The sequence below is a fragment of the Coregonus clupeaformis genome, chromosome 31 (genome assembly GCF_020615455.1).
Source record: "Coregonus clupeaformis isolate EN_2021a chromosome 31, ASM2061545v1, whole genome shotgun sequence".
Classification (NCBI taxonomy): domain Eukaryota; kingdom Metazoa; phylum Chordata; class Actinopteri; order Salmoniformes; family Salmonidae; genus Coregonus; species Coregonus clupeaformis.
This window is the reverse complement of record NC_059222.1, coordinates 18,972,714-19,000,176: the sequence shown is the minus strand read 5'-3', so window position 1 is coordinate 19,000,176 and position 27,463 is coordinate 18,972,714. Positions and strand designations below refer to the sequence as shown.

At 42.4% G+C, this 27,463-nt stretch overlaps 1 protein-coding gene across 13 annotated transcripts in view; it reads left to right on the top strand.

Annotated features, from left to right (window-relative positions):
• Window positions 1–27,119, top strand: part of LOC121547681 (neurexin-1a) — a 558,882-nt gene extending 531,763 nt beyond the window's left edge. For 9 of the 13 annotated variants that reach the window (XM_041859072.2, XM_041859069.2, XM_041859067.2 and 6 more), the window contains 2 exons: window positions 1,395–1,482; window positions 24,722–27,119. In XM_041859072.2, coding sequence (XP_041715006.2) covers window positions 1,395–1,482; window positions 24,722–25,029 — 396 coding nt within the window. In that variant the 3' untranslated portion in view covers window positions 25,030–27,119. The remainder of the gene's footprint in view (window positions 1–1,394; window positions 1,483–24,721) is intronic. The other 4 variants (XM_041859073.2, XM_041859068.2, XM_041859071.2 and 1 more) reach the window with 1 other exon arrangement.
• The last annotated feature ends 344 nt before the right edge of the window (window positions 27,120–27,463 follow it).

The following is a 27,463-nucleotide window of genomic DNA, read 5'->3' as shown; positions in this document are numbered from 1 at the left end:
TATACCTCACTCACTTTTCACTTTCTACCCGGCAACGGTCGTCTATTTTTTGTTTGCCCTTTTCTCCTGATTTCCCTGAGAGTCAGTGCTATTGTCTTTGGTTTAGTCTGTCAGGGTGATAAGGACCTAGGGTGTTTGACCTAGGGTGTGGGACCTAGGGTGTGGGACCTAGGGTGTTGGACCTAGGGTGTGGGACCTTGGGTGTGGGACCTAGGGTGTGGGAGCTTGGGTGTGGGACCTAGGGTGTGGGACCTTGGATGTGGGACCTTGGGTGTGGGACCTTGGGTGTGGGACCTTGGGTGTGGGACCTAGGGTGTGGGACCTTGGGTGTGGGACCTTGGGTGTGGGACTTAGGGTGTTGGATGCAGTAAGTCGTGAGGGTTGAACAAAGAGTATAGGATCAGTGTATTACATCCCAACCTTTTCCACCAAGTTTGTTCTTAACATTGCTTGACTTTGTCAAATCTCTATTGAGTCAAACAGACAGTAAAAGGAAATGGCACCTAAAATAAATTATATAATGATTTTGTAGACAGGTTTGCTCTTTGGGCTTTCCATATTTATTTTTTAAGCTGCCACCAGTCTGTGCCCTCTAAATGTCAGTGGTGTTTGGTGATGGCACTAAACAATCCCTTGGAGGGCTATTTGTTTCATCACACTGGCTGTGCCTCAGTATGAGCTTAGTTTGAGTTGACAATTGCGCTATGAACTTTACCATCTATTGTTCCTCGATAATCAACTCTAATTTCTGTAAGGACAGTGGTGTCGCCTGGGTAGCAGTGTATTGCAGCAGCTGCTTTTGTGGCCGTTAGCCGACTACAACTGTATTTGATCCCCCAGCTAAGCAGTATGAGTTTCCAGGGTTCCATTCTAATCCGTCTTTCTCTCTTGATTTCTTCAATCAAACCCTTTAGATTCCAGGGTATTGATAGTGTGATGGGTTTGGAGGTGTGGATTGGAACAACAATATATCTCAGTTTACTGTTAAAATGCCTCTCCTCTCTCTCTCTCTCTCTATTCCTCATCACTCTATTTCTCTGGTTGAGTCAGATGAACTCATAGATACCATTTTTATGAATCTGCGTCCAGTATGTAGGAAGTTAGAGGTAGTTTCGCAACCAATGCTAAATATAGTTACAACAATGACTCGAAATCTATCGGTACAGCTAGCATGCTAAAATAGTATCCATGAGTTCATCTGACTCTGGGTAAGTAGAAAAAACTGCTTAATTGCCAGAATCTCGCACTATCCCTTTAATACTACGTTATCATCTGCCGGATCGAAGGGGTGAAAACAGTTCATGACCGGTTTGACTGGGGTTCTTCATTATTATACTGTTAAACTGCCCCTTCTCTCATTCCTAACCCTCTCTTTGTCTCTCTCTTCCCTCTAGACGACGGACGATCTGCTGGTGGCGTCTGCGGAGTGTCCGAGCGATGACGAGGACATTGATCCCTGTGAGCCGAGCTCAGGTGGGTTAGGTTAGTCATCTCTTTTTATTCCTCTTCTCTCTGGGTGTCGCTGTCAGTCAGTCTCTCACCGTACTGCCAGTCTCTCACCTACCATCAGTCTCTCACCGTACCGCCAGTCTCTCACCTACCACCAGTCTCTCACCGTACAACCAGTCTGACACCGTACCACCAGTCTGTCACCGTACCACCAGTCTCTAACCATACCACCAGTCTCTCACCTACCACCAGTCTCTCACCGTACAACCAGTCTGTCACCGTACCACCAGTCTGTCACCGTACCACCAGTCTGTCACCGTACCACCAGTCTGTCACCGTACCACCAGTCTCTAACCATACCACCAGTCTGTCACCGTACCACCAGTCTGTCACCATACCACCAGTCTCTCTGTCAGTCTCTAACCATACCACCAGTCTCTCTGTCAGTCTCTAACCATACCACCAGTCTCTCTGTCAGTCTCTAACCATACCACCAGTCTCTCTGTCAGTCTCTAACCATACCACCAGTCTCTCTGTCAGTCTCTAACCATACCACCAGTCTGTCACCGTACCACCAGTCTCTCACCATACCACCAGTATGTCACCATACCACCAGTCTCTAACCATACCACCAGTCTGTCACCGTACAACCAGTCTGTCACCATACCACCAGCCTGTCACCGTACCACCAGTCTCTAACCATACCACCAGTCTCTCACCTACCACCAGTCTCTCACCGTACCACCAGTCTGTCACCGTACCACCAGTCTGTCACCGTACCGCCAGTCTCTCACCGTACCACCAGTCTCTCACCATACCACCAGTCTGTCACCGTACCACCAGTCTCTCACCATACCACCAGTCTGTCACCGTACCACCAGTCTCTCACCATACCACCAGTCTGTCACCATACCACCAGTCTCTAACCGTACCACCAGTCTGTCACCATACCACCAGTCTCTCTGTCAGTCTCTAACCATACCACCAGTCTCTCTGTCAGTCTCTAACCATACCACCAGTCTCTCTGTCAGTCTCTCACTGTACCACCAGTCTCTCACCATACCATCAGTCTCTCACCATACCACCAGTCTGTCACCGTACCACCAGTCTCTCACCATACCACCAGTCTGTCACCATACCACCAGTCTGTCACCATACCACCAGTCTGTCACCGTACCACCAGTCTGTCACCGTACCACCAGTCTGTCACTGTACCACCAGTCTGTCACTGTACCACCAGTCTGTCACTGTACCACCAGTCTCTCACCATACCACCAGTCTGTCACGGTACCACCAGTCTCTCACTGTACCACCAGTCTCTCTGTCAGTCTCTCACTGTACCACCAGTCTGTCACCGTACCACCAGTCTGTCACCGTACCACCAGTCTGTCACCGTACCACCAGTCTGTCACTGTACCACCAGTCTGTCACCGTACCACCAGTCTGTCACCGTACCACCAGTCTGTCACCGTACCACCGGTCTCTCTGTGTGTCACAATCACATTCATAGTCAGTTCACCACCAAGGTTGTTAAGGCACTGTATTGAAGCTACTGTAGGCAGTGTGTCACTATCAGACTCACAGTCAGTCCATTCCTCTACACACCAAGAAGTTAACCTGCTCACTGTGACGGATGGTATAATAAAGGCTTCACAAGTATTTGTGTGTTTAAGTCATGACAGTATTCTTCCAGTTCCCTTAAAGTCTGTGTTACTTTCTTCATGTTCACACCAGGATTGGGGTCAATTCTGTTATGATTCAGTTAATTTTGGGAATTTCTATTCCAGTTTACTTTTTGAATTGGCTGAATTGAAATGGACTCGACCCACAACCTTGCCTCACACCACGTGTCAAATATAAATTCAGAGAAGTATAGGCTACAATAAGATAACGCCTAAAGGTAATCATCATACTCCACAGTGATTCCTATAGATCATATCAATGAGTGTAGTTAAAACCCAGAGAGGAGCAGAGATGCCAAAGGTGACAGTTAGAACAGCCTTCATTTGTTCAGTAGCTAGTTGATTCATTTATGGTTTATCTCAATTGGGACAGGTATGAATATATGCAATATTGAATAAACATAATCATAATCATCCGATGCTTTCAAAACCCGTCCCTGGTTCCACCAGAAGTGTGGATAGCTAATTACATTTTTTTTGCAAAACACTCCCTTGTAGGCTTGTTGGGTCCCAAATGTAATTAATTACAGTAAACTCATAACAGCCAGCCAGTAGGACTAGCATACTGTTGTGTCACGTACGCCAGTGTTTATGAGGCGCTGATTACACATGACATCTTGAGGAGCGTTGTCATTGTTTTTGTATTGTCTCCTAGAAAAACACATAAACACACAAACACTCGCACACACAATTTCATACACTCTCTCTCACACACACATAGACGACACACACAGGGCACGGGAAAACAAACAAACAAACACCCTCTTAACAGTAACTGTCCTCTGAGACAACACAACAACTCAAATAAAATAAAATCAAATCATTTTATTTGCCACATGCGCCGAATACAACAGGTGTAGACCTTACAGTGAAATGCTTACTTACAGCCCTTAACCAACAATGCAGTTTTTAAGAAAAAAAAGTAAGTAAAACATTTAAAATAGCAAATAATTAATGAGCAGCAGTAAAATAAAATAACAGTAGGGAGGCTATGTACAGGGGGTACCGGTACAGAGTCAATGTGCGGGGGCATCTCTCGCCTCTCTCGTGATGAAGCCAACTCTTTTCAGCCAAACGCCTTCTAGTTCAGGTTCAAGGATGCGTTTATTGATAGACTATAACTCTCCATGTTTACCGATTCACTCTGAAAGGTTATACTGTACACATGGCTTTGTGCTACTGTACATAAAAGATCCTGGCAAAAAAACTACTTTCTTAAGGCTTTGTGCTAACATAACGTATCCCAGCAAAAATAAGTAGTTTTGAAAGTGTTTCTCATAAAAGACCTTCTAACCTCAATGCCAGGTACTGTTGACGATTTGTAAACAAATTGAAAGCATTTCTCTGTTTACTTCCTGGTACAGCTGCTAGGGAAGGAGACTTTGACATACTGCTTGCTGACACAATTTGCATTATCAATCGTACAATAATAAACAACATATTGAATTGCAGAATATCTACATTTCTCAAGAAATGAAATGCAAGTTTTGTAATCATACAAACAGATACAGTAAAACATTCTAGACAACACTAGAATCCAGCATTTTAATCATGTATTGCTCAATGTTAACTTATCCTACATAAACATAGTGCATATTGTACATAAACTATAACCACATTTCTCCTACAAATCTGTGGTAAAATGTGTATGTTTATAGTGTTCCTATTACACTGGAATTGAATCTACCCACCTTGCCACAGACAGCAGGCAATGAAGTTTGACCCGAGTGCTTTTCTAACGAGCACCGAGTGGATCGAGAGCAAGGGAAACTACTAGGTCCAGACTTAAGGCCTTAGCTCTCTCTGTATCGACCTGTATGCAGTAATAAAGCCAGCACTAAATTAATGTCTACCCCACTCTGTCAGACTACTGTCTGTCTGTCTTTTGTACATCCAGGCTGTCCATCTGTCTGTATAGGTGTAGCCTGTTGTACCAGTACTTGTCTGTTAGGCTACATACTAATAATCTAATACCCAGTATTCATACATATATCACAGTCTAGGCTGGACACATCTAGACTGCTCATATCCCCAAGGAGACATTTCCATGTTAGATCTGCTTACCTTAGTCAAGAGAGCAATGCAATGAGATGAGTATATTTACCAAGTCAATTAGTTAGCATTACAGGTTAGCATTTACCACATCATCTCATAGTTTAGTGAGCATTGCAGTATCATCTCTGTCTCTGACAAGGTAATCTGTCAAAGGAAACAATGTGCTCCAGCTGCGCTAGGCACTACAGTGTGGGATGCTTTAGAGGCACACTCTCCCTACAGTACACTCTCCTTCCCCAAACAGAATATCCTAGGTATCCTTCCTTTCCCTCTCTAGCTAGCGAGGGGAGATTTGACACCGGTTCTGTGGTGCTCCCATGGTGACAGCTGTCTAACACCATATCCTGATTAATATCTACGTTCAGGGCCATTCACACGCTTGGCGGAGCGATCAGCACTGGATCTGTGACAGCGCAGCCAGCCAACCATGAAGGACTGGATCCTCTGTCACTGATGCAGCCTGGGACAGTTTCTCCGGTTACTGTTACTGTACTGTCCCACTCCTTGCTATGGTGCTGTCCTTGGCTATCTATGGTGCTAAGCTCTCCTTTGCTATCTATGGTGCTAAACTCTCCTTGGCTATCTGTTTTCTATTTTACATTTGACATTTTAGTCATGTATCAGATGCTCTTATCCAGAGTGACATTTCTATACTTTTCTTACTTTTTCGTACTGCACTGTAGAATTCCAATACTCTGCAAGATGACTATGACTATTAAAACTAGTTGTAGAAATTTTCCCCATTATAAGGAAATTACCCTCAGCAATAAGAAGTCTGCAAGATGACAATGTCAGGCCAAAACCTTTTGTTAAAACTTTTTCTCGCTACCGTTCCTGTGCAGAACATCACTGTCAAATCATATAGAAGGAGGCTAGAGGTAAATAACACACAAGACGATTCCATGTGGAGAACTTTACCATGGCAGCAGACTCTCTCTCTCTCTCTCTCTCTCTCTCTCTCTCTCTCTCTCTCTCTCTCTCTCTCTCCCCCTCTCCCCCCCTCTCTCTCGCTCTCTCTCTCTCCCCCCCCCCTCTCTCTCTCTCTCTCTCGCTCTCTCTCTCAATTCTAGATCATGTTGTAGGCTATATCACTGGACACTCGTCCCACAGTGGCCTCACCCCACCTCCTCGTCCCTCGTCCCTCAAACCCCTGTCAGCCTTCAAGCGACATTGATCAGTCTAGCTTACTTATTGCCCTGCTTTATTTCTCTTACCTCCGGAAGGAAGTAAACTGTGGCAAGCGGCGAGTTAGTGCATCCCAAATGGCACCCTGTTTCCTATGTAGTGCACTAATTCTGTATGACCTGGGCCCATAGTGCTCCGGTCAAAAGTAGTGCACTATATAGGGAATAGGGTGCCATTTGGGATGCAACTCCGGAGCCAGCAGCACGAGGTTCACTCACACAGAGCTAATCTTCTAGCAGGAGCCGGATTAGATCACACTGCAGCAAATTGAATCATCTCCCTGGTCCCTCTGGTTCAAGACACCACATAGGGATTTATATGGTGAGGAATGGTGGTATTGGGCTGGGGCTAAGGCCAGAGCTGTCCTGGGCTGGGGCTAGAGCTGTCCTGGGCTGGGGCTAAGGCCAGAGCTGTCCTGGGCTGGGGGTAGAGCTGTCCTGGGCTGGGGCTAAGGCTAGAGCTGTCCTGGGCTGGGGCTAGGGGCTGAGTATTGGGCTGCACTCTTAGAAAAAAAGGTGCCCTTTGAAGAACCCTTTATGGTTCCAGGTAGAACCCTTTTGGTTCCAGGTAGAACCCTTTTGGGTTCCATCTTGAAACATTTCCACAGAGGGTTCTACGTGGATCCTAAAAGGGTTCTACCTGGAACCAAAAAGGGTTATCCTATGGGGACAGCTGCTGAACCCCCTTGGAACCCTTTTTTCTAAGAGTGTGGGGCTGGAATTAAGATTAGATCACATTGTAGCCAATCCTCCCCCTGGGCCCTCTGGTTCAAGACACCACACAGGGATACAGGGATACATGTGGATGGGACCAGGCTGTGTGGGGGTGTGTGTATGTTAACTCTGAATTGTTCCCACAGGCACAGTATCGTGATACTTTGACATGGTATCGTATCGTTAGTAAAGTGTTGGTATCCTGACAACACTATTCTATTCATAGTGCCCTACTTTTGACCAAAGCCCTATGGCCCTAGGGGCCCCCAATGGGCACTGGTCAATAGTAGTGCGCTATATAGGGAATAAGGTGCCATTTGGGACACACCCTGAGTCTGGACAGTGCCAAGGCCACCTCACAGAACAGCTGCATGTCCTAGTGACAGCCCACAGAATGGACTGGGCCAACCCTTAGTGGAGTCAAGCAGAACGGACTGGGCCAACCCTGAGTGGAGTCAAGCAGAGAGAAATTACATCGAAGGCTGATCTAATGATCAGTTCCTAACCAGAGCCAGATAGCCCTCTTAGACCGTAGAGCAATCCCTAACATCCAACTGTATCTTATCTACATACTGTCATTTTTTTAAGGATGTGTGTTTTTGTTCACACATAATTATATACCTTGTCTCTCCACATCTGTTAATAGTAATTATTCTGTGTCGTGCGAAATATAACATTTCTCAGAGCCTAGCCAACACAAGAAGGCTAGTGAGTAGGGCTGCTATCATACTCACCCCACAGCATTTCAGCAAATTATCTCTCTTCCCCCTCCTTACGTTCTCTCTCTCCACCAACCACTCGCCTTTAGGCAGTTTAAGGTTAATAATCTCTATTTTTTTCTCTCTTTCCTCTTCGCTCCTCTAATTTCCATCCCCCAGCATTTTACAGCACATTGACATCAGCACAGCCACCAAAGTGTTTAACATTTGGTGGCTAATATGTTTGGTTTATGAAAGAGAGTGAACAAAAATGACGTAAAGAAAAGGCCATAAATCAAAACGGTAAATGGCAGTGACAGGAAAGGGAAAGCACCCTGTGAATAAAATCAAATATTATGGTAAAATATTGTTTTATAGTAGTGCTTAGATTAATGAAATAATAACATAACGCTTTTGGCTTGGGAGGTCACTGCCCACATATAATAGGCTATTCAATCATACCCAGCAAGAGGTCTCTCTCTCTCTCCCTGTGTTCTCTTCTCTGTTCCACTGCTGAATACTATGCATGTCAATAGACCTTATTCACGCCACAACCATGACCATTCCAAATTCAGCTTTACAGGAAGTGAAAGTGCTCTATTGAAGTCTGTGGAAAACAGAGCAAAGGCCCATAGAACACCAACCACTGTAGCCCATTATTTAATTAGGTGCTGCCTGGCAGACATGTTAAGAAAGAGACTTTGCATCTGAAGTCTTGTATCCATATTCTGACCTGAGAAATTCCCTAGCAAGAGTGAGATAAGGACACATCCTCCTCACCAATTGAGGCCAAACAATTCATAGGCTACTCCATCACAGCAATTGTGAAAATCAATCATCAAGCATCGTCTGTGCTTTAGACCCTTGAATTGACTCTGCTTGTTGGCCTTGAACAGATGAAGCTATGCCAATTCTTCCGCCATTGTAGTCAATATTCTGTGAACCATGTTCGCAATATTTTGTTATTTTGTTCCATTTGATGTTGGCCTATCTCTCCCTCGGTGGAGATAAACCCCAGACACGGCTTACTGACACACGTGCACGCACACACACACACACACACACACACACACAAATAATAATAATAATAATAATAACTTGTCTTTGAGGGAACAGGATTTCACGGTCATGTCTGCTTGGCTGTCAGACCCCACCCCTCCTTCCTCTCCCTGTATGCTGATTCCTCTCTATTTATCTTTTCAATTATTTCTTATTCCTCTCCAACCTCCTTCCATCCCTCCAACCTTCCATCTCTCTCTGGCTTCACGTCAGCGTCATCAGCATGCTAGACTTTGACGCTAAGGCATTTTCCACATCCCAAATGGCACCCTATTCCCTGCATAGTGCACTACTTTTGACCAGAGCCCTACATAACAAATAGGGTGCCTTTGGGGACGTAACCAATGTGTGTGTTTATTCGTTTTGAGTGGCAGATGCCAGATTTAGCCGTAGCGAGGGGAAAACGAGGAGAAGAGGTGCCTCAGCGGTGGCGGCAAAAAGATCATGCAGCGTGTGTGGTAGCGTCGATACGGCCCATTCTGGGTTTTTAGAAAAACAGAACTCCCGGGATCCTTCTCTGGGTTCACCAAGTGGTGGAATTGCTTTCTGCAGAGGCATTAAACAAACCGAAAAGTAAACACTTGCTGTAGCCGCCCCTCACACACACACACAATCGCCCGACACACACACAGACCCCTACTGCCCTGCCTGATTCCCGTTAGGAAAGGTCCGTGATGCATGAAATGCATAATTGCCCTAGATAGGGGAATGGAATAACATCCATAAAATATTGTGCCGATACCTTTTAGTCTTCCAGCAGGCAGCAGTGGCCTCGCTCTGGCATTGTCCCCATTCACCCCAGCCAAAAGGGCAAATGCTCACTCACACAGGATTGTATTTTTTTCAGCATAGGCTACTACAGCAGTTTCATTCTAATCATTGTAAGTTCATGAAGAGGATGAAAGGAATAGAAGTAAATTGGCCAAAACACCAAACACCAGATTCAACTCATTTTTGCGTGATCAATTGGACTCATGTTGTGCTCCATTCATTAAAAAAAAAAGTTTTTATTTTAAAGGAGATCGGATTTACCGACCCCAGTCACCACCGGGGGTTGTGTGGTCTGGAGTCGTGTCTACCCTTTATTCGGGAGCATTGCGCCAAACAGCACTAGGCACTTATCAGGCTTCCTCTAATCATTGTAAGTTTATGAGCATATAATCAAGAAAGAAGACTAGAATCTGATACAGGATGAATAGAGCTTTTATTGCCCCCTGTTTTCCTCTTATCGTTACAGTCTATTAGTTTTTTCTCAAAAGAAAACCAGGACTGAGGATCAGATACAGTTCACAGCAGAAAATAAAGTATAGAAATCACTAGTTATCTGTGTTTACCTTTTAATATTCATGACGACATTAGCACACATTTATTAACATATTAACCTGGCATACATTTTATCATGCCATTTATCACTGTATCCATATCCCCTCACCCATCCATCCAGGACTTCTTCTTGCTAAAGCAGCCACTTGGGTTGTGTCCAAATTGGCACACAATTGCTCTGGTCAGAAGTAGTGCACTATATAGGAAATATGGTACCAATTTGGATGAACCCTGAGTTTAGGAGCGGTCATGCGGAGACAGAAAGCTTCCATATGCCCTACTCTCATTTCTTGTCCCTCTCTCCCCTGGACCCAGACCCGCTCACACTGAGCATTATGGGTAAAAGGGCTCCAGATCTCCGCTGCACCATTTACTAGGAAGATCAAGCATGGTTTATTAATCATCACAGCATTGGTTGAACTCATTTCATGCTCGCTCGGCCAGTTCTGTGTTCAATTCACAGTCCTGTGAGCATTATCAGATAGCCAGAGTCACTCTGGACTCGCACATGCATGCCTGGAATCAGACACACTCAGGTCCACACTCAGGGTCATGGACATAGAATTACATAGAATAGAAAATAGAATGATATTTTTATCCTCAGGGCCAGGGCCAGCTTGCCTTACTGAAAGTAAAGGGAGGGATGGAGGTAATCGATGGATGGATGAATAGAGGGATGAATGATGTCACCTCTTCTTCTCAAGGACAAATGGCTAATTAAAGAAGGGACGGAAGATTGAGTTAAGTTCATATCTAAGGACAGACTTAATAACTGACTTAAGTGTAAGTAAGGAAAAGATGGAGGGATGGATGGGTAAATAAAGAAAGCAAGCGAAGAATGGATGGTGTCACTTGTTCATCTCGAGGACATTCAGTTAATTAAGGACAAATGTAATACCAGTCTTAAGTTAATATGTTAGGAAAGTAGCAGCTTGTGCAGTGGTTGAGTTGATAGAGTGACTTGACTGTCTGTGAAGGAAGAGGTAGAGGGAAGGAGGAATAGACACATGGATGGATGGAGGGATGGGGTCACCTCTTCTTCTTAAAGACTTAAATTAAAGTAACTGTCCAGTGTTTCCAGATTTCTATTAGATATGACCTATAATTAACCTATAATTAATTACATATGAGTTAAATTGTTTTCCTTCCAGAAAATGGTAATTAAGTATATTAAAAAGCAGATTTTCTGTGTTGGAATAGTGTGGGCGTACCCCAACAACAGAATGGTGTGGGCGTACACCGGTCATTAAAAATATTCATGCGAGTAGACCGCTGATTGGACTGCTCATCCCCCTCAGGAGGATGACATAATCCTCTATGAGAAAATAGCAAACATTTTTTAAATGTTCTGTTTGAGGTACAAGTTTGAAATTGGGTTTTTGATGTGTTTTTTTCTCCAATTTATGCTTTGGCCAATAATACGAATATAGGATGAGCCAACAACATTGTTTTGGTATATATTAACAGAATATGAAGTAAGATTTTCACTGGACAGTTATGTACTTTAAGGACAAACGGAAGACCTATTTTTTACTTAACACAGCTTACACCAGCAGTAGGTTGATACAGATGATCTGTCTGTATGTGAAGGAAGAGATAGAGAGACGAATGGATGGGATCACTTCTTCTTCTCTTATTTGAAGAGGAGAGATTATAGGTAATACCATTTTGTGTTGGGCCTTCTGGAAGGAAGCTCTACTCCAGCTGTAGGTTGCTACAGTGACCTGTCTGCAGGGTTGATCCACTGCTGTGGTGTGACAAGTGAGTTTGACAGCTGGTGATGTTGGAGCTACTGTACCACTAATCTGTGTGGATTACAGTGATGTGTCAGTGAGCTAGCCAACCCCCCCCGCAGTTATACAGACACACCCCATCCTAGCGTAAGACATACAGACGTTGTAGTCATTTCGTGCTCAGAATATGGAGAAAACTTTTTGACTAATACAAAAAATAATACAACTTTTTCAAATAGGGGGACTAGATACATAAAGTACTTTCATACTGAAACTATAAAATATAAATATATTAAAATACCCTAAAATAAAAGGTGACATTCTGTACTGTCCCCTCAGTAAACATTTGATCTGAAATCCAAAATGCTGGAGTATAGAGACAAATGTATACATTTTAGCTTCACGTTCCAAATACATACGGAGGGGAGTGTACTTCATCCAAGCTAGGTAGGTTTCAACCATAGTCCTGGGTGGGATAATACATCGTCATCTATCTATCATGTACATGCATGGTAATAGCTGACTAAACTATCCTGGATGTAATACTGAATTGTAGTGAACATCCTTAAAGGGTAGGTAGCATAAACGTAACCACATGTAACATATGGATTTGCATTAGTATACACATCAAAAGTCCCAATGCGAAGTTACACCTTACTTTTCTATTTTTGTCAGTTATTACATAAAACCGATCAGAATTCTGAAGAATGCCAAAGTCATGTCGGAAAATGTTTTCCTAGGGTGTGGGAGAGTTAGGGAAATCCAATAATATAGCAAGAAAAATCCCAAATACATAGATTCCAGATTTCAGTAAGCTAGCGCGCTAGCACTAAGCCAAGGCAGAAAAAGTCACAAAACCCCCGTAGCCTAATTTACATTTACATTTACATTTACGTCATTTAGCAGACGCTCTTATCCAGAGCGACTTACAGTTAGTGAGTGCATAAATTTTTTTTTTATATACTGAAATCGAACCCACAACCCTGGCGTTGCAAATGCCATGCTCTACCAACTGAGCTACATCCCTGCCGGCCATTCCCTCCCCTACCCTGGACGACGCTGGGCCAATTGTGCGCCGCCCCATGGGTCTCCCGGTCGCGGCCGGCTACGACAGAGCCTGGATTCGAACCAGGATCTCTAGTGGCACAGCTAGCCTTAGACCACTGCGCCACTCTAATTCTCATATACTTCTCAGAGAACATGTCGAAAAGTTTACAAAACAAAAAAGAGAACAGACGAGGTACTACACAATTAGCAGGTATGATTTTCTCTTTAGTTTTGAGCCCACGGCAAGAAGACACCAGAGCCTGCCGTGCTAATGGGTTCCGACTAGATAACACAGCCACAAAGTCTGTGAAGAGCATGAGGATGCTAACGTTAGCCAGCTTGAGCTAGCTACCGAGCTAGCATACGAACTCGGTAGCACAGAGTAAATTCTCCATATGACGTTGAGAAATAGTGCATTGTGGGTAGTTTAGAAGATATCCGGAAATAAGTTAATAAATATGTAACAACCATGTTTGTAGTTATAGGTAACCATATCGTGACTACGACTAAGTCTTTGACCACACCAGATGCGATTTTAACATGTAAATCTTGGTGGGGCAAACTCAACCCAAAAAAAATTGATGCATGCCAGCAAAGCCACTACACAACACAATGCTAAACAATACATTAATTGCACTATAACGGTGACAAACGGTGCCCACAAACTGTTAGGGCTTTCATAAAGCTGTCCCAACAGCAGAGCTTTCTTTTCAGCACCATGGAGTGAATCCTTACCACTGCTACACCTGGCTATCAGCGGAGCCTTGTCTGGCAGCGAAACAGTTAATTCAGCCTCATTTACCGCCTTTAAAAAAAACATAGCTGATATGGCTGACTTGCTTAAACAAATGTGGTTTCTACTGACAATTGAGATGTACAAACTATGGCATAAGGGGGCGATGAGCAGATAACAGGCAATTCGTAATTTCGATTAAGATATTAATTAGCGAGCTAGGACGGACGTAGTCAATATAACTATTTATTCAGCACTTTTGCAATGTACAGCGACATAATTCAGAACATAGGCCGTTCTTACAGTATTCTCCCTGTACACCAAGTCAGAACCGTAGGATAAATAAAGGGGTCTTATAAGCAGACAATGAAAGCTCTTACAATATTTGATGATTACATTTTTCTAAAACAGGCTATAGGCTGCATGTGCACCAAACTGTAGGCTAAATTATTACATTTACTTTTTAGTCATTTAGCAGATGCTCTTATCCAGAGCGTCTTACAGTTAGTGAGTGCATACATTTTTTCATACATATGAGTGGGAAAGGGACCAAATTATTAGGCTGAGGCACATGGGCTACTAACAGCTTACTACACAACATACACTTAGTATTACTTTCTTAGCTACAGTATACATATCTCCCTGGCATATTACATCATTTATGCAGCAGCATACAATACATTTTTGGACCTTGTTATACTGTGCTCACTTGAACAGGAAGGGTCCCCGTGGCGGTCCTTGTGGGCAAATCTTGTTGAATCATGATGTCAGTGATCTTCAGGTTGGAGCTCTAGAAAGAGGCCCAAGTTTCCGACTTGGCAATCCGAGTTGGATGACTGTTCAAAACGTATTTTCCCAGTTGGAGCTCATTTTTTTCAGAGTTCCCAGTTGTCTGGGATTTCCCAGTTCCATGTTTCCAGTTGTTTTGAACGTGGCAGAAGTCATGCTGGATTGACAGCATGGCCAATGCCCATGGTGTTGAATGTTTATGCTTTTAAGCTTGGAAAAGAGACCCTTAAACCCAGACTTGGACCACACACCCACTCCACTGAATAGCAGGCTAGTGATTGCTTTGCAACGCTTGTAGTTAGCCACTGATTCCTTCCAAACCCAACTTGTTGTGTGATGTTTATGTCCAATGGCCGATGAGCACCGGTACGTTTTATGTATAATTTATCTTCATATGACAAGGATTGAAAAGGATTTGCCAGTAGATTGTCGATGTAAATCATGATGATGACTGCTAGTCTAGCTTGCTAGGTTAGATTTTGAAAGTATGATGTTGACATGATCAGTCCAATCAAAGCTACGGTAGATATAACGTGATTTGACGTCATTGTATCTGTGGCCAATGACCTTGAGCCTTCTTGGATGGGCACTTCTAATGTAACTCTATGGCAGCACCCAAGGGGCTTGAATATTCGAGCTCTCCCCATAGATTTTGCGGTTACGTAGTGTCCCCATGAGTGACAGAACACTGAGCCAATCACGGCGCAACTAGAGAACATTACCAACCCCTATGCTACGTATTTTCCGCTGGCTGCCCCACCACCACCACAGAAAGCACTGAGCTAGGCTAAAACATCTGCATTTTGGAGCTGCCTTACTCAACAAATCAAAAAAGAGACAATTTTTTTATGCGTCTTTATTAACTCAATTATTTTTTTATTCTTTGCAAACTGATATGTGACACGTATTAATGCCAACATGTTTTTGCTAAACAGGTGGGGCTCAAAACAGGTGGGGCAGAATGACGGGTTACCACTGGACCACACTGTTTTGTTACTTTGTTGAGTAAAAGCTCATACTTCCTGCCCTTTAAATGTAGTACTGTATAGTACTAGTACTATTAGTACAACACGCTCCTGTGCTGTATTGTACTATATTTTACCATCCCAATATACTGTATGTATTGTAATATAACTGTATCTCCTAGGTCAACATGCATGCATTTTTCTTGTCAAACCATAACCGTAAAGCGAGAATTGTAAAGACCTACAGTAAATCAATCCAGTTGTAGATGATAAACGACAGGGTAAATGACAGTGCATAACCAGAGCACATCTCTCCACGCCTCTTAACCACCATCAATCCCACTAAATGAAGGTCAGTCGGCCCTGTGTCCGTTCATTATAGTCTAAGTAGTCCTGTTTGCTCCGTTACTTCACAACAAGGAGAACAAGAACAGGCCTCACCCTCACCTGAAGCAACCCTTTCCCTTTTCCCTCTATGCCTCACCCGTCCTCGCTCTCTATGTTCCTTCCTCAGCACTCACCTCCCTCCTTCTTTAACTCCCTTCTCCCCAGTTCCATACTCTCCATGTTTTCCCCTTCATCCACCTCCCTTCGCCCATTCCCTACTCTCCATTTCTCCCCCTTGCTTACCTCCCCCGTCTCCAATCACGTTCCCTGTTCCCCATCCCTCACCCTGTTCCCTACTCTCCCTATCCCCCCCCCTCCCCTCACCCTCCTTCCCCCTCAACCCCACGCTCTCCCCCCCATTGCAAATTGCCAAACAAATGAACCCCTCGACAGGGACAAATGAGGAGAAATAGTATTTAAAGAGGACCATTTATTTAAATCCCAAATGACAGGGTGGAATCTCTGATCCCATTTCGCTCCTCCTTGAGAGAAGCAGAGGATGAAGGGGGATGCATCAAGCATTTCAAAGCTATTTAAATTAGTAGTCCCAGTGCAACACCGCTAATGTTACAGAGAGAGAGATAGAGAGAGGGAAAAGGAAAAGGAGAGAAAGAAAGAAAGAAATAAAGCAGAAAGAGAGAGAGAGTATGAAAAAAACAAGAGAGAGCGAGAGTTTATATTATTTTAAAATTTCTGTGAGTGTAATATTTACTGTTCATTTATGATTGTTTATTTTACTTGTTTATTTCCCATTTGTTTGTTCTCTATTTAACTTGCTTTGGCAATGTAAACATGTGTTTCCCATGCCAATAAAGCCCTTTCAATTTAATTGAAATTGAGAGAGAGTGAAGGAAAAGAGAGAGAGAGAGAGAGAGAGAGAGAGAGAGAGAGAGAGAGAGAGAGAGAGAGAGAGAGAGAGAGAGAGAGAGAGAGAGAGAGAGAGAGAGCTGGAGTCTCTTTAGGTTGGCATCTACAGTATAGATGAAGAAAGAGACGCAGCTAGAATTAAACAGAGAGAAGAGAATCCTCCAATAACTTCTCTAATTCAAAGCAGAGACATATCACCCTAGCTGTCGCTTCGAGGAAATAGACCATCAGAGCTACTAGACCCCCTTTACAGTACCTCATTTTACCTCTCTCAGTGCCTTTCATACACTGACACGATGCAATTTAGTGCCATGCCATTACGTTCTGCTCAATCATATGTATATATCATGGTGAATAAGAGTCATATGATATCTGCTTGTCTCACTTGCTGTCTCTTTTTTCCCGGTATATTGGTATATCTCCTGTCTCTCCCGCTGAAACCCCAACCCAACCACCCATCAAGGCCCGACAGCCTTGCTGAGGGGAAATGACTTGTGACTAAATGACTGAAACATTACACGTTGTCGGAAGGTTATAAAACATGAATAAAACAGCAGGGTTTTTCATTATGGTCAGGAAATGGCACGCTATTCCCTATTTAGTGCACTACTTTTGACCAACATCCAGAGGGCTCTGGTCAAAAGTAGTGCAGTATTTAGGGAATAGTGTGCCCTTTGGGAGGCACTCTAAGAGTTTCAACCAGAGATTAAATGAAGAGAGGGAGAAAGGTTATTCTGGCAGTTTTTACATCTGTTCACTGTTCACGATATCTTTCTCACTCTCTCCATCTCTCTCTCTCATCTCGCTTTCTCACTCTCTCTCCCCTTTCTCCCCTCTCTCTCTATTACTCACTCTCTCTATCTATCTCTCTCACTCCCCCTTCTACACCCCTCCCATCTCTCTCTCTCAATTCAATTCAATTTCAATATAAGAGCTTTATTGGCATGGGAAACATTTGTTAACATTGCCAAAGCAAGTGAAATAGATAATAAACAAAAGTTTACACAAGTTCCAAAAGAATAAAGACATTTCAAATGTCATATAGTTCAAGTACAAAAGGGAAAATAAATCAACATAAATATAGGTTGTATTTACAATGGTGTTTGTTCTTCACTGTTTGCCCTTTTCTTGTGGCAACAGGTCACAAATATTGCTGCTGTGATGGCACACTGTGGTATTTCACCCAACAGATATGGAAGTTTATCAATATTGGATTTGTTTTCGAATTCTTTGTGGGTCTGTGTAATCTGAGGGAAGTATGTGTCTCTAATATGGTCATACATTTGGCAGGAAGTTAGGAAGTGTCTCTCTCTCACCCGCCCCCCTCTCCCTCTCTCTTGCTCTCCCCTGCTGTACCATCATGAAGCTAGTCTCTCACCACTTTAAGGTTGTTTTTTGTCCATCTAATTTTACCCTTGGGTACGCTTGAGCAAAGTTTATAAGAGTGGCCATCATTTTAAACACTTGTTTCAGGCGCCATTTCTCCCTGGGTTTATAATTTCCTTCGCTTTGCCTTGGTGATGGACTGTTAAAGACGAGACAGGCAGATGCAGAGAGGAGAGGAGAGTGAAGCATTCTGGGAATGGGATGGTGGTGAAGCTATATGGGATTGCACTACCTTGACATACGATTCATTAGTTGAGGTTCCGCACTCAAAAAATTTGATTTTCAGTTCATTTATGCTATTTTATTCATTGAGGACAAATGAAAAGACAAACATTTTGACTGTTAAACCACCGTCAGTGTACGTGACTACCTCCCCATAACAACTCTCTTTCTCTCTCTACCCCAACTAAAGGAAGGAAAGGGAGGGGGTCCAGACATACATCAACACTCCTCCTGAAGAGCAACCCTCTAGCTGGATTTTGCTTCAACCTAACCCTAATCTTGTACATCTGATTCTACTAATTAGCTGGTCACCATGACCTTGATTAGCTGAGTCAGGTGTGTTACAACAGGGAGCTAAATACCCAGTAGCTCTCCATAAGGGGGGTTGGAAATCCCTTCCCTATTGAAAAACAGCAGAGAGCTATAGACCTACGCACCAAACAAAACTCATAAAATGGTGGACCTACAGTATATCTACTGCATGAGTAAGGCTAACCGATAACTGATGGGTTGTTTCATGGGTCTGGTGTTGGACTACACTCTAATAATCCTTAATGTACATTTAGGGTTGGTTTTAGGTTATATTAAATGCTTACTGTACATCTACTGCATGTGTGACGCTAACCGGGAGTCATGGGATTCATAGGTTGTTCCATGGGTTGTGTTTCATAGACACCATTGGTGCTGGACTACAGACTAATAAGCCTTAATGTACTGTACATTTAGGGTTGGTATTAGGTTACAGTATATAGAATGGCCACTGTATATCTACTAGTAATGACACTAACTGATGATTCATGGGTTGTTCCATGGGTTGTGTGTATAGTTTGATAGACCTCATTGGGCGCTGGACTATTAGTCTGATATCCTTAATGAAGGTTAATCTGTCTGGACAAAGACACATCAGTGTCAGCACAATACAGACAAGAGCGCTAATACAACGCTCAGTAGTGACACTCACTGTACTCTGTATTCTGCCCCCCAACCCAGTCTGCTAAGTAGTGACACTCACTGCACTCTGAACCAGGGGCGCAACTTTCACTGGAGAGGGGGCATTTTTGTCCCCCCCAGTTTTATCATTGGAATGTGATACAAAACGAGGCAACGGTGTGCTTTAGGACCATGCAGACGTCTCCGAGCGGTTGGGTAGGCTGTTTGGAGTGTTTATCTGACGATAAAAAAAATATATATATAATGTCCCCCCCACTTCTAGAACCAAAGTTGCACCCCTGCTCTGAACTCTATACTCCCTCCCCCATCCCAGTCTGTTAAGTAGTGACACTCACTGTACAGTAGTCCCTACCCCCTTCCCCAGCCCCAGTCCGCTTCTTCAAGAGAATGTAGTGACATTTACTGTACGGTTCTCCCTCTCCCCAGACGAGTCCGCTTATTGAAGGTAAATTAATTCTTCATTCGCTGTAATAATGACAAATGGACTACAGCTTTAATCCCGGGTCCGACAAAGAAAAATCTATCAAAGTATAAAATCATTAATCTTTGTCATACAATAGTGAGGTAGCTACAGGGTTCATTTGATGTTCATGTCTTTTTGTTGCCGTGCAAAACTGCCATTATTTCCTTCCTCTATATCTTCTCTATATCTTCCAAATTGGTCTCCATTAGCATGCATTATGTGCTAATTGTACTGTACTGTACAACATATGCTTAGGGTAAAAGAGGACAGGAGAAGAGCTTATGTTTCATGAGATTAGTATAGAGAGTAGAAGAACAAACTGATAGATTCAAGACTGCGGGCAAAAGTCATTATTTATATTATCTCTATAAGTCTCTATATGATCCCTAGTGGTGCATTGAGGCACATTGAGAAACGTTTCCTGTTAGTTTGTAGTCAGTGGGATGCCAATTAACAGATCCACATGTACAGAAGCAGGTGGCAGAGGTGAAAAGCCCACCTCAGAAGGGAGAGGGAGACTAAGCATGCTGGGTCGTATTCTGATGTGAGATCTGCACACGTATCTTGAATTTTCGCACCAGTCTCCGATTGACTCCTATTGGCAGGTAGCCTAGCAGTTAGAGCCTTGGGCCAGTAACCGAAAAATTGCTAGTTCGAATCCCTGAGCCGACTAGGTAAAATATATCTGCCCTTGAGCAAGGCATTTAACCCTAGTTTCTCCCGGGTCGCCTTCAATAATGTCTGATCCCATGCCGTGACCCCACTCGCCGAGGGTGTCTCAGGCAACTAGCTCTCACAGTCTCACGTCAGAATTAGACGTTCATGCATGTTTCTCAAACGTCTAATTTTGAAGTTGTTGCAAACGTCAAATTCCGAAATATTTAAGTTTAGGCATTAACTCCACATTTTTAAGGTTTGGGATAGGTATAAAACTAAATCTCAAAAACAACTTTCTATCGCTGGATTTGAACTTGCAACCTTTGGAGAGGCAGAAATAGATTAATCAATAATGGCTGTTGATGCCGAAAAAAGGCTTTTGATCGTGTTGAATGGCCTTTTCTATTCAAAACTTTGGAAGCTTTCAACTTTCCAACTGAAATAATACATTTTATATAAATATTGTATAAACGTCCTAAAGCAAAATATACACAAATAATAAATTATCTGATGAAATTGCTTTAGAAAGGGGTACAAGACAGGGATGTCCCCTCTCCCCCCTCCTGTTTGCACTGGCAATTGTAACCACATGCAGAAAGAATTAGACAGGACCCAAACGTAACAGGTATCACTATTGGTAAACATGAATATAAACTAAACTTATGTGCAGATGACCAATATTGAAAACTAAATTCCCCCTTTGCTAAAAATATTTTCAGAATACTCAAAGATCTCAGGTTATAAAATGAACGTGGAAAAAACAAAATAATGGCAATAAGAATAAGGGAAAATAACTCACGATCTACAGCCATCCTTTAAGTGGACCACAACAAATATTAAGTACTTAGGATGCTTAATAAGTGACAACAAACAACAAATATATAAAGATAACTTTATTCCATTACTCAACAATATGAAAGCAGATCTAATTAAATGGAAAAATCTTCCCATAAATCTTACAGGTAGAATAAACCTCTTTAGAATGGATTGGCCGCCAATGTTTTTGCATTTATTTTCGGTAATACCAATTACCCCACATGGAAAACTAAAGGCATAGAAACCGTAAATGACTTGGTAATAGGAAATCTATGTATTTCCATGACAGCTTTAAAAAGCAATTTTGGGTTGACTTAAAAACGTAAAAAATCTATATCACAAAATGTCCATTTGAAACATTTTTTTACTGTATACAAAATCTTGCAGTGAGCCTATACAACTGACAATCTCATAGAAACAAATATAAACTATTGGAACCAAGATATAAAAATAACTGATATTGACACAAGATGGAGGAAATGTTGGAACATAACTAACGAGATTACAGTTAACTAAAATTTACACTTAATCCAGTATAAATTTATGTATAGAATGTATTATACAAGAGACAAAATTCACAAATTCTACGGCACAACGGCAGAGTCATGTCTGAAATGTAAACTACTAATGACTCAATAATTCATGCCTTCTGGGAATGTTTCAAAATTTAAAAGTTATGGGCGGAGTTGGAAAGATGGATGTCAGAGGTACTGCAATGTAAATGTACTTTTAACCCTCCCGTTGTCCTAGGGTCAAAATGACCCGCCACTGTGTTGAACCAACTTTATTGAATTTGTATATTTTTGGGATCATTTGTGAGAAGGAGGCAGTGAGACTTTAAAGAAAGTATCACTGCCTCCTTCTCACAAATGATCCAAAAAATATACAAATTCAATAAAGTTGGTTCAACACAGTGGCGGGTCATTTTGACCCTAGGACAACGGTTAATTAGTCTGTCTGTATATTTGAAGACATGACATATGAGGGTGCAGTGCCATACCCGATGGGTTGGACAATACACTTCTCATCAATTATAAATGTATACTCAAAAACTTGAAATCAGCCAATCCTCTGTCATTCATGCAATGGAAAGGTCAAATGCTTTATTATCTAAAAATTGAAAGAGCATGGGTGACGGAGAGAAACAAAATGGTGCCTTTTGAGGCCATGTGGCAGAAAGTGATAAGGGTGCTGGAGATGGGGGTGGGGGCTAGTGGGTCTGGCCAGGTGTGATGTAGTGATGTTTGTATGATGTAGTCTTTTGTATGTGTATGTTTTGTATTGTTTATAAAAAATAAAAATTAAAAGTAGTAACTAAAGGAAGCAGAGGCAGATGCTTACGCCCATCCACCATCCCTGTCCACAACGCCCTAGCAATACCAAAACCTACTTGAAGGTAACAGCGCTCACTGTTGCCCCTAGTGGCCGGTTTCCACATCATCTCCCAGCATCCTCAGACATGGCTGGACGGTTGACAAGACGGCGGGCGAGGTCAGGGAGAGGTTGTTTGACTGGCTCCATATGAACACTGCTCCATACGAACAAGTCACTCTTTCCATTTCTGTTTCTATCTCCCTCTCTCTACGTCTATCGCTCTCCCTCTCTCTTTCTCCCTCTCTCACCCTCTCTCTCCTATCTCTCTTCTTTCTCTCGCCCTCTCTCGACCTCTCTTCCTCCCTCCTCCTCCCCCACCTCCTCCTCTTCACTCCACCAGCCATCACATTATCTCCACTGTCAAATCTTTGACCCTGAACCGAAGAATAGATAGAAAATTTAACAAAAGTAGCTAACCCTCTATAAACTCTCCTCTCTCTCCTTTCAAAATGTTAGCTGGAGGAGGGGAGTGTTGTCAGCGTGTCAGCCGGTGGCTTGTGCCCACAAGGCCAGCGCCTTCTTCACACCTGTCTACAAGGATAACTTGGCTTGTCACGGGCAAAGCTAATCTGTTGCTAGGCTCAGTCACACTCAATCTCCTAGCGGCGCTTGCTCTCCTCTCCTCTTGTCCTTGAGTGTCTGCTAGCATTGTTAGCTGCTCACCTGCACTACTGCACTCTCTACTCCTGTCCTAGCATTTGTGACTGTGACCCAAATGGCAGCCTATTTCCTATATAGTGCCTATATATATATATATATATATATATATATATATATATATATATATATATATATATATATATATATATATATTGTGATTATTTACCTTTATTTAGTCCCTATGGGCCCTGGTCAAAGGTAGTGCACTATATAGGGAATATGGTGCCATTTGGGACACATCCTATGTCTTTTAGAATTGTTAGCACACCTGCTCTAGTGCTCTAGTCCAGGGTTTCTCATGAGCTGTAATCTGCCATTACATTGTGCACGGGAAACTAAAGTCAGAACATGAACTATTAAGTTAGGTAAAGGTAGAGAGGAATAGAGGAGGAATAGATGAGATGAGAGTTTAAAAAAGTACTTTATCTAAGGAGGGCATTAGCACAGAGACGGAGAGATAATGAGAAGACGAGAGAGGGAGAGCTCGACTTCGAGAAAGAGAAATAGAAAACGAGAGAGAGAACGAGAGAGAGCGATATGAAGGGGAACAGTGGAGAGGCCTATCAGAGAGCGCTGATGGAAGATGGATTATAATTTGGACGGCACTCGGAACACAAAGAGGGCTGTCTGATATCTAATCAGCTTCCCATTCAGCCGGTGCAAATGGCTCCCAAAAGTGCAGTGTAGCTCAGTTATTAATCCGCTGTTATCAAACATTTAGAGTTCATTACAGAGACCGCATTGGCCATTGCCAATTCATTTCATTCATTGAAAATGAAATATACTGAAATTGATGGGGATCATTATGTTGCTAATTTGTAATTTGCATCATAATGACAAAGCTGGTTCTCTCTGGATTGCCTGTTGTTGGTGACTATGAATCATTGTGGACTGTCAAAATGTCCTCAGAGTCCTCACATCCTTACTCTACCGTATGTGCCATTTCATATAATGTGTGTGAGATCTGTGAGTATTGTACTGTGTTGACCTGTATGAGCTATTATGGGTGAGCTCATCCATGGTTATGAGTTACTCATACAAATATAATGAAGTGACTCTGTTGGTATGTTGGTAGGTGCACTCAGGTCAGGGGATCTGGAATCTGCTAACACACCTTGAGGCTGTTTTCATAGTGGCTAATGGTATTGATCATACTGTATATTGATGTTCATGCACCTGAGAGAAATCCATTCACTTTCTGTTGTCATTGTGTGAATATCAATGAAGGTGAAAATAAACTTTCCATTGTGCTACTTCTTTTTGAGTATTTTCGGTAGCATATTGTATATGGAATGTGTTCTGTGTGGAATGGTATAGGCTACCTTGTGTTGGATATGAGCTACTTATAATAACTCCACTTCCTCTCTCTCTCTCTCTCTCTCTCTCTCTCTCTCTCTCTCTCTCTCTCTCTCTCTCTCTCTCTCTCTCTCTCTCTCTCTCTCTCTCTCTCTTTCTCTCTTTCCTACCGCCCCTCTCTCTCCCTATCTCTCTCTCGTCCTCTCCACAGCTAACCCAACAGGTCCGGCGGTGAAGGGCTACCCAGGTCCATCGGAGGGGGTGTTCCGTGAGTCAAGCAGTACCACGGGGATGGTGGTTGGCATCATAGCAGCAGCCGCCCTCTGTATCCTCATCCTGCTCTATGCCATGTACAAATACCGCAACCGGGACGAGGGATCTTACCATGTGGACGAGAGCCGTAACTACATCAGTAACACATCGCAGTCCAACGGGACGGTGGTGAAGGACAAACCGCCGAACGCCGCCAAGACTTCCTCTAAGAGCAAGAAGAATAAGGACAAGGAGTACTACGTGTGATCCTTACTGTCTCTGGTCTTCACCACTGGCCCGTCGCAAAGATTGGACCAATTATGAAAACTTTTTATGACTCGAAAAGACGAATCCGGAGATCGGAAGACCAATAAAAAGTGTATAATAAAGAACAAACAAAATTAAACAAAAACAACAAAATTACATTTAGTCTTTCATTTTATCTAAGACATGGTGGGTGGTGGTATACTGGAAAGTGAGAAGGAGTAAAAAACGAAACATCTTCCTTTAGATTCTTCTACCCAAGCACACTGGACTATAAGAAATAGCACCAGGGAGATGGAGGTACTGTACTGGACTATACTGATGATAAGAAAGAGGGTCTCGACTGTATGGCAAGCCGCAGAATAATCAGATAATCAACCAAAGTACCTATACATCATGAACCAACAAACAAACTAACCAATTAACGCCATCTGTGACTGGTTCAGATTATTTCCAGGATATTGGTTGGCCAATATCTCACTCTCCAAGTTTGAGTTAAATGTGAGTGGAGAGATATACAATTGAGAAATATACAATATTATAACAACAAACTCCAATGTTTTCATGTTATCATTTACATATCCTGTGTTTGTGTTTGCTGGGATCTTTACGAGAAAATACATAAAACACAAAACGCATTAATAAGGTGCATAAAGAAAACCCAACTCCAAACATTTCCAACAACGGATGATGAGTGAAAGAAAAGAGATCATGGGAAAGCAAGGCAACAGTAAATAAGGAATTGAAAGGATAAAGTATGTTTGAGGAATCAGCCAAAGTATTTGCACTTTTTATAGTGGCAGTAATGGCCAAAAACAGACTAATATAAAAAATGGCAGTCCGATCTGTCAACAGTGCAAAGACAAAATGGCCTACGATTAATCTTGATCTTGAGAGACTTATGTCAAGTTATGTTCAAGATTCATCTTTGCCAGTTAAGAATTCTGGACGACTTGGTTTTCAACATCAGTGTGGAATCTAAGGCAATGTGTTTAACAGAATTCTGGAAGGAGAAGTCGGAACGTTCTGAATGCGATCATTCTGATACTGGAACACTCCATGCACGCAAAACGTATCTTATTACAGTTACAGTACATATGTTTATATACAGTACAACCACATCTATATGTGCTTTCTGGACTGTGACAAATTGGTGTTTTATAGCCTGTTGTATAGATGACCACGCAAACTATATCTGCTCCTCCTCCAACCATTTTTTGAATAAAAAACGAATAATAAAATGACAAAAAATACAAAATTAAATGTTATTAAGTGTTGCTAGATATAGAAGATTTTACGATGACATCGATCCGCAATGCCATTTTTGGGGGGATTATTTAATTATTCATTCAGCCTTTATACATGTGTTCCTGTTGAGTTTTTATACAAATGCCAACCTGATCTAATAGATATATTGACCTGGCCCAGTAGTACCCTGACTTAGTCCTCAAACTCTACAAGGCAATGATGATAGTGTACAGCAGAGGCATGGCATGATGATGACATGCAGGATGAGGTAATGTCTCCAGGGTATCACTGCCTTTCTCCCCATTGCTGCCCCCTCCCAATTGCTGGGGCAGTAACAGTAACAGACTGCCTTCCTCCTAATACCTGCCCGCCAAACTAAACCTAGCTACTTGAGAATGAAGACCTATATTACGAATGATGATGATGATGATGATGATGATGTATGTGTTTCCAAGTGGTCCTATAATATGATTGTCCAGTGTACGCTTGGGCTGATGGAAACAATCTGAAGAAGAAATAAGACAAAGAAGCAACCATTTCAACCGTTTGTGTGTTTGTACTGTCATTCTAATGTCAATTCTATTCTGCTTTCCTGACGACCTGATGTACTTGGAATGAGTATGAGGAGAACTACTATGACCTATAAATAATGATGATTATAAATTCTTCTTTGTTTGTTCGTTTCTTTTTTTTTCTTTTTTTACCTGTGGTATTTTTTTTCTACAGTATTTTATGTTCAAATTGTGACTATTTCTTTATTATTGACCTCAAAGTACAATTTATTATGGAAAAAATAGTTTTGAAAAATGAAATGAATAAATGAAATAAAATATTACCTAAGTGAACTTCAGTCTATGAGGAAATTCATGAAAAATAATGTTTGGGTGCTATGGTAAAATCATTGTGAAGTGAGAAATTATTAATTAATTATTATTAATTACTGTACGGGGTGATTTGGATGGAGTCAGGCGCAGGAGGGTAAATCACAGAATAAATGGTTTATTCGGCAAATGCAGCAATGTGTAAAACTCTACAGTGCGGTATAACGGCGCACTGGAGAAAACAAAGCACATGGGTGAATATCCAGGCGATACAATACATAAAGCTCCACCGAGCTATCGTCACCTCCACATGAAAACAATCACACACAAAGACATGGGGGGCAGAGGGAATACTTTACAGGCACTGA